The sequence below is a fragment of the Chiloscyllium plagiosum genome, chromosome 10, assembly GCF_004010195.1.
Source record: "Chiloscyllium plagiosum isolate BGI_BamShark_2017 chromosome 10, ASM401019v2, whole genome shotgun sequence".
NCBI lineage: Eukaryota > Metazoa > Chordata > Chondrichthyes > Orectolobiformes > Hemiscylliidae > Chiloscyllium > Chiloscyllium plagiosum.
This window is the reverse complement of record NC_057719.1, coordinates 7,622,096-7,630,445: the sequence shown is the minus strand read 5'-3', so window position 1 is coordinate 7,630,445 and position 8,350 is coordinate 7,622,096. Positions and strand designations below refer to the sequence as shown.

The 8,350-nt window shown below is 43.9% G+C and overlaps 1 protein-coding gene across 2 annotated transcripts in view; it reads right to left on the bottom strand.

Annotated features, from left to right (window-relative positions):
* Positions 1-8,350, bottom strand: part of gtf2a1 (general transcription factor IIA, 1) — a 70,474-nt gene that overhangs the window by 39,059 nt on the left and 23,065 nt on the right. For both annotated transcript variants that reach the window (XM_043696979.1, XM_043696978.1), the window contains exon 2: positions 2,804-2,905. In XM_043696979.1, the coding sequence (XP_043552914.1) occupies positions 2,804-2,905 (102 nt within the window). The remainder of the gene's footprint in view (positions 1-2,803; positions 2,906-8,350) is intronic.

Genomic DNA, 8,350 nt, shown 5'->3' with positions numbered 1-8,350 from the left:
TACAGTCGTCGCCACTGGACCCTGTTCCTGCTACAGTCGCTGCCACTGGACCCTGATCCTGCGACAGTCGCCGTCACTGGACCCTGTTCCTGCTAATGCTGCCGCCATTGGACAATGTTCCTGCTAATGCTGCTGCCAGTGGATCCTGTTTCTGCTAATGCTGCTGCCACTGGACCCTGTTCCTGCTAATGCTGCCGCCACTGGACCCTGTTACAGTCGCCGCCACTGGACCCTGTTCCTACTAATGCTGTCGCCACTGGACCCTGATCCTGCTACAGTCGCCACCATTGGACTCTGTTCCTACTAATGCTGCTGCCACTGGACCCTGATCCTACTAATGCTGTCGCCACAGGACCCTGTTCCTGCTACAGTTGCCGCCACTGGACCCTGATCCTGCTACAGTCGCTGCCATTGGACCCTGTTCCTGTTATGGTCGCAGCCACTGGACCCTGTTCCTGCTAATGTCACTGCCAATAGACCCTGTTCCTGTTACATTCGCAGCCACTGGACCCTGTTCCTGTTATGATTGCTGCTACTGGACCCTGACCCTGCTACAGTCACCGCCATTGGACCCTGTTCCTGTTACGGTCGCAGCCATGGGACCCTGTTCCTGCTAATGTCACTGCCACTGGACCCTGTTCCAGTTACGGTCACAGCCACTGGATCCTGTTCCTGCGAATGTCACCACCAACCTACCCTGTTGCTGTTACAGTCGTCGCCACTGGACCCTGTTCCTGTTACAGTCACTACCACTAGACCCTGTTCCTGCTCCAGTCGTCACCACTGAACCCTACTCCTCTTAAAGTTGTCGGTACTGGACCCTGTACCTGCTACTGCCGCCGTCACTGGACCCTGTTCCTGCTACAAACGCCGCTACTGGACCCTGTTGCTGTTACAGTCCTATTACGGTCACAGCCACTGGACCTTGTTCCTGCTAATGTCACCACCACTGGACCCTGTTCCTGTTACGGTCGCAGCCACTGGACCCTGTTCCTTCTAATGCTGTTGCCACTGGACCCTGTTCCTGCTACAGTCGTCGCCACTGGACACTGTTCCTGCTACAGTCACCACCACTGGACCCTGTTCCTGCTAATGTTGCCGCCACTGGACCCTGTTACAGTCGCCGCCACTGGACCCTGTTCCTAATAATGCTGCCGCCACTGGACCCTGTTCCTGCTACAGTCGCTGCCATTGGCCCTATTTCCTGCAACAGTCGGCACCACTGGACCTTGTTCCTGCTACTGTCACCGCCACTGGACCCTGTTCCAGTTACGGTCACCGCCACTGGACCCTGTTCCTGCTACTGTTACCACCATGGGAACCCTATTCCTGCTATTGTCGCTGTCAGAGGAACCCTGTTTCTGCTATTTTCACTGTCATGGAACCCTGTTTGGACACACTGTTTGCTCACCGACCAGACTGAATTCAGTGTCACTAGCCGGCCTGGAGGTCACCCAGGTCGTATGAAGTCCCGGATTGGCTTCCTTGCTAAAATGGAGCTCTTCCCACTGTGGGAAGTCGCTCAAACTGAGTCACAATTCCACCGGCACCCTGTCTTATGTTCGAGCACCATCTGCAACCATCCTGAACTCAAGTGGCTGGCTGGCTTCCCACCACTTGAAACTCTAAACACTGACACATCACAGACATGTGGCCGAGAGATTGTGACAGGACGTCTCCGAAGAGTCGGGGTGACAGGGGCCACACTGGCCTTGGCAACAATAATTTGGCCTGGCATGGCTGTGATGGGTTTGGAGACCTCGGGAACAGTTCGCCCCTTCTGCTCTTCCTCGCAACGCAGCTTGCCAACAAGCCACTGACCACGGATCATCGCCAGACACTCCGACCAAGAGCCTGATCCCTTGTTAATCCTCTGGACAATGCGTTCGGACATCACCTGCATGGAGCAGCAACACAAATCCTTAAACCACTGCCGACTGCCTGCAAACGCAGAGAGGCCCTTACGAGAATGTGCTGAAGGGAGTAGGAACCCTGTAACGGGGGCATGAAGGGAGCGTGATCAGTTTTCCTCCCCTCCGTCTTGTTCTGCTAATCAAGGTTGTTCTGCACAATTAACCAGTACAGACCCAATAGACCAGGATTATAGAAATTTTATTTCAGGCCTTCCTGAATTACAAGACATGTTTTTAAAAAATGCATCATTCACATTTACTGTTGCTTCACATTGAGTCAGGAAGAACAAATCACAGGTGAGATTTTGTTAGTTCGGTGATGTATTTACAATCCTCACTGGAGCTACAATAGTGCCACTAAACAAATCAGAGCAATTATGCAAGCTTATGATTACAGTACATTAAAAGTCATGGTTGGCATCTATTGTGCTTTACACCTGAGAAATAACAGTGAACCTAAAGTATACTTTAGCAAAAGAGCGGCTTTTCAAACCTTTTTATATTGTTAAAATAATCACAAAATGGAATTTAGAATTACAGCGATATTGTACTGTCAATGGAATAAATTGTGCAATCTAGCATTCATCTTGAGTAGCAAAAGATGAATTTGAATTGCTGTATGGTAGTAATTTACTACCATAGTATACAACCGCCAAAACGAAGTCAAAATATAGAGAACCAATTTCATGTGTTAGGATTCTGCCAGTAAGTGTTTTGTTAGCCAACATCTAACATGTCAACACATGGTACTGCCAAGCTGTGAGAACAGATCATCATTAGAATGTAAACTGTGATTCAATGTAAACACTGAGGAAGGTTTTCATTACAAATGCATTTTTCTACTTAGTTTTTGTTTGAAAGTTAGGTTGGGGTATTTTAAAAAATTGTACCGTTTTTAATTCTATAAGAACTTGTTCATCCACTCCATCATCAAGGAATTGTTCTCGTACATCATTGATTACATCTTCAATTACTGATCTGTAGAGTTTAGGCTAGAAAAACAAAGAAAAATTAAAGAAATAGAAAATTAGAGATTTAAAAAGTGCGAACTAAAATAAATTGTTCATACTTTTCATCCTGAATTACATTTATTACCAGTTAATCATTACTAGTGGCAGTAGATTCTATTAAAAAAATGTTGATTAGTTTTATCCTTTCCTTTTCCAATCAATTGGTTCAGAGATTTATTACACATCTCTGGCCCAGCTGGGACTTGAACTCAGGTCTCTTGGTTCAGGGGTAGGGATACAACCACTGCACCACAAGAGGACCCATAAAACAGGCAACCTTAGCAAAAGCTTTCAAATTAAATGCAAAAACATCCTCACAGTTGATTTCTTAACTGTATTATTATTCAAAAAGCCTTTGCTTTACAGGACCTGGCATTTAAGTTGGCACTCTCACTGAACTGATTCAATCAAGAATAGCTTTCTCTCTCAACCTGAAGGTACGGGCATATGGAGCCAAAAGGCAAAAGACATCAGAGCAGAAACAGCCCACCTAGCAGCCAATATGAGATAATGGCTGACCTGGTAATCCTCAACTTCCACTTTTCTGCCTTTTCCTTCATATATCCTTCAAGATACTCAATTCGTAATCAGTGGCTGTCAAATCATTTGGCTACCTGGGACTGGGCCCAAAATTATTTGAGATGAATATCACATTCCCTCATTTTCCAGAAAACGCATTATTATGTCGACAATAATGGAGAAAACCTAGGTGACTTGCGTTCTTCCTAGCTCAGGATGCAGAAAAATCAATAAATATCACTCCACTCCCTCACCGCTGCCCCCCCACCCCAACCCACCCACCCCCAATCTTGCCCTCCCCCAACACTCTGGCTCAAATTTGCCAAAATTGAAGATGTATGAATTGAGCAGGTAATCTGTTTCCCCAAATCTGTTCAAAACTTTGCAGCAGTTCTGGGATTGCTCAGCACTTGCAGTTTCCACTGGTTGCTACAGAATGACCAGAGATTAATTTTTCATCAGAACTGCATCTGCAGAAGGCTGTGGGAGTGGATGGATTGTCTGTGGCAAGCAGGTAGAGTTCATAAAAATGGCTTCATTTTCGTCAGTACTTAGTTGAAAGAAAGTGCGCCTCATCCTAAAATAGAAATTGCTGGAAATGCTCAGCAGGTGTGGCAACATTTGTGGAGCGAAACCAGAGCTAACATTTCAGGTTAAGTGACCCTTCCTCAAAACCTCATCCTAAAATGCCTGGTGTGGCCTTCCAGATTCCACTGTTGTGGTGTGCCCAAGAAATTCAACGAGGAATAATTCACAATAGACAGCGAGAGAAGCTGAAAAGCAGCAAATGCACTGGAGAGATTAGGAGTTTGAACGAAAATGAGCATGGAACCAGGGTCAATAATGCACTTGTCGATGCTGTCAATGGAAAAGCAGGTTAGGTGTAAAATTGGATATGGCAAATACGGACGGGCCCGGGTTAGGATATGTTTTAGTGAAGTTGTCGGAATGAAAATCATTTTAAAAAGCAAAAGTGTAGCCAACAAGAGAATCAAGTGTTAAGATTAGTGTGAAGGTTTGAACAGAAAAGGATTTGAGACTAGAGGACAAAAGGAGAAAGCAAGCAATCTCAATCCAATATTCCCAATATTGGATGACAGGGCATGAGTAAACATTCTACTCTATTATCTTGATTTTCATAGAATCCCTATAGCTTGGAGGCAGGCTATTCAGCCTTCTGAGTCCACACCGACCATCTGAAGACCAGCCAACCCAGACCCATCCCATTCCTGTAACCCTGCATTTCCCATGGCTAATCAACCTAAACAGCATATTGCTGTACACTATGGGCAACGCACCATGGTTAAATCCACCTAACCCGTACATTTTTGAACTGCAGGAGGAAACCGGAGCACCTGCAGAAAACCCAAGCAGACACAGAGAGAACATAGATACTCCATAATAGACAGTCACCCAAGGCTGGAATCAAACCCGGATCTCCGGCACTGTGAGGAAGCTGTGCTAACCACTGAACCACCTATCATGCTTGTGCCGATTTTGAGTGACTAGATTCCATTTTAATTGTTTTGAGGCATTGGCACTGGAAGTGACATTTTTGATGTTATTCACAGGTGTCTCTGTGTTAATTGGATTTTTTTTCTTCTTATACATTCTGTCCTACATTTTTACAATCTGTGTCCAACTTATATCTGTGTTAAATTCGGCCTTGATTAGCTGAACATTAAATCTATTCCATAAGGCATTTCATTTCCCTTGAGAGCTGGTCGGCTGCAGAGAGGATGTTTTCAACTTGTAGGGCAACCTAGAATGAGATCACACCTTTAGGATAAGTGGCAGCAAGGATGAGAAAGTACTTCTCTCAAAAGTTTATCTACGGAATTCACTACCACAGAGTGTGATGGTTCCTGGCACATTGAAGAAGGAGATTGATTTTTAATTAGTAATGGGTTGAAAGGTTATGGACCATATACAGGGAAATGGGTTTGAAACCAAGATGAGTTCAGCCATGATGTTATCAAATGACAAAGCAGATTCATGGAACTGAACTGCCAACTCCTGCTCCTAGTTCTTATATTATACACCATATAATATTACATTATATGGAATAAAAGCACTGAATAGTCATTCTTCTGCTAAAAATAAAAACAAAACATGCCATCCTTCGGACCTTAATGTAGCTTCTGGATTAAATATTTAAATTATGAAAATCTCCCTGCAAAAGACTGCACTAACCTCCACAATGGACTGCACTGGACTTCTGTGCACTGCTTATTTTGCGAATTCATTTATTTTGTATTAAAATGCACATAACGTTTCTAACCATTTCTACTATTAATACTTGAGCTTACTTCCTGTTGTCTACAACCTGCTTTTTTCCTGTTTTATCGCTATTTAATTATTCTGAACTCTCTTCATACAACTAAACCTCGTGATTGCTGTTTCCTTGCATGCATTAAGCACATCTTCTTGATGTCCACAATGGCTCATTGCCCAGGATGTAACTAAGCTATGTCAGCCAAGACATTTTTCCAATTCGTACTGAACTAGCATATTTCAACAATGTTGGTTGTATTGATGAAAACAAAGGCCGTGGTGTCAAAGATCTTTCATCCTACAGTCCTCAGGACAGACACAAGAAATCAAATTTCAAAAGGGAGAAACAACTTATGTGGCTTGAGAAAAGGGTGCTCATTGCTCGAAAGTCAATTCTGATTGTTTGAGGCATTGCCATGGAGAATGAAACAGTTGTTGGGACCCACAGGACATGTACGTAGCTGTACAACAGAAATGAAATTCACATTACTCATTTCAAAGGTATACAGACTGTCCCTTTGGTTTGATGACAGCATCATATCAATGGAAAATACCACTTGCTGTTACTGCATAGTAGCAGCAAGAAGAAAATGTTAGACACTGGGCGAAGGATATGGGCCCTGGCAACATTCCCCCAGCAGTAATACAGAAGATCTGTGCTCAAAAACTTAGCATGGCCCTCACCAAGCTGCTCCAGAATAGCAACAACACTGGCATTTGCCTGAACATGTGGAAAACTGTCCAGAAACGTCATGTACAGTTGGACTAATTCAATCTTAAGTAGCAGCAATGTGTACCGTCTACAAGATACACTGCAGAAATTATCAAGGCTCCTTAGACATCACTTCCAAACACACGACCACTTCCATCTGCAAAGACAACAGCAGCTTTTACATGGCAAAGGAAAACCATTAACCACTGTTAACGGATGGACTACAGCTCAGCGCCACTTTCTCAAGGGATGAGAAATAAATGCAAAATCCACATCCCATGAGTGAATGGGAAAAATATGGCTAGCTTCACTGTTGTTCAAATTATTTAGATATTATAGTCTTCCATGATAACAACATAGACTGGGTATTTTTAAAGCTCATTTGTCATTATGTGCAATCCATTGTGAGCAGTGATCTGATTGAGGTAGCTTTGATGCACCCTATTTCTGCACCAGGCTTGCACATCAAGCAAGTGTCTCAGGCCCTTTCTATAAGATTGCCAATAAGGCCAAAACTATGGCACATGGAACTCTAGAATATTGCCTCGGGAGACACCTTCTGGTAGAAAATGGTGAAGAACCAATCAATGAATTTCTCATGGAATATGTTGAGTAAAGGGAGCTTAACGTGACTGCTCCAGTTCAAAGTTAAATCTGAGCTCGAATTGAAGTGCATCAAGGTAGATAAAAAAAACTTTACATACAACAGACGGAAATGAAGAATTATGTTGCATGAGATACAATTGACCTTTGCAATTGTGGGATCAAGGAGGATTTTATTTGGTGCAGTTCAGTAAGCGCTGCTGAAAGGAGCTTATTGGTGGCCATGATTCTCCTTTGCTATATTAGCTTTCATTGTTAAATAGTCGGACAATAGATAACCAGGTTTAATATGGAGAAGAGACATCAGGAGAGACATTGGACGAGCGTAAGCAAGGAATTACACCTCACCAGAATGAAAGGAAGCAGATAAAAACTGGGATGAGGGGCAAGAGGGCAATGTGTTGATAACATCACTATAAAAGATGGAACAAATAGGCTGTGGGTTGTGTAATAACCATTCTTATCCAATCCAAAATAGAAATGCAAATAATGTTGAAATCAAATTAGTGCAATCATCTCTATATCTACCAAGTAAAAGCATTTTCTCCAGTTTGCAGTGTGTTAAGTGCATCAACTCACCTTCCCAAAGGTTTGGCAAATAGAAAGCCTAAGCTCTCATGGTGCAAAGGCAGAATTCCTACTTCTGAGCCAGGAGGCCCGGGATCAACACATACCCAATCCAGAGGTGTTTAACTAACATTTCTGATATTAGAAAACATCTAAAAAATATTTATAAAAACACTTAGCAAATGAAACTTGGTGCAGAACTCAATCTGGCAATCCAATCAGTAAGAAAGTCACTACTGCAACTGGCTAAAACAATGACCGCGAGGAGGTTGAGCAATTCATCAACTTCACCAACACATTCCACCCTGACCTTAAATTTACCTGGACCATCTCTGACACCTCCCTCCCCTTCCTGGACCTCTCCATCTCCATTAGTAATGACCGACTTGACACTGACATTTTTTACAAACCCACCGACTCCCACAGCTATCTGGATTACACCTCTTCCCACCGGATCTCTTGCAAAAATGCCATCCCGTATTTCCAATTCCTCCGCCTCCGTCGTATCTGCTCCCAGGAGGACCAGTTCCACCATAGAACACACCAGATGGCCTCCTTCTTCAGAGACCGCAATTTCCCTTCCCACGTGGTTAAAGATGCCCTCCAACGTATCTTGTCCACACCCCGCACCTCCACCCTCAGACCCAACCCCTCCAACCGCAACAAGGACAGAACGCCCCTGGTGCTCACCTTCCACCCTACCAACCTTCCCATAAACCAAATCATCCGCCGACATTTCCACCACCTCCAAA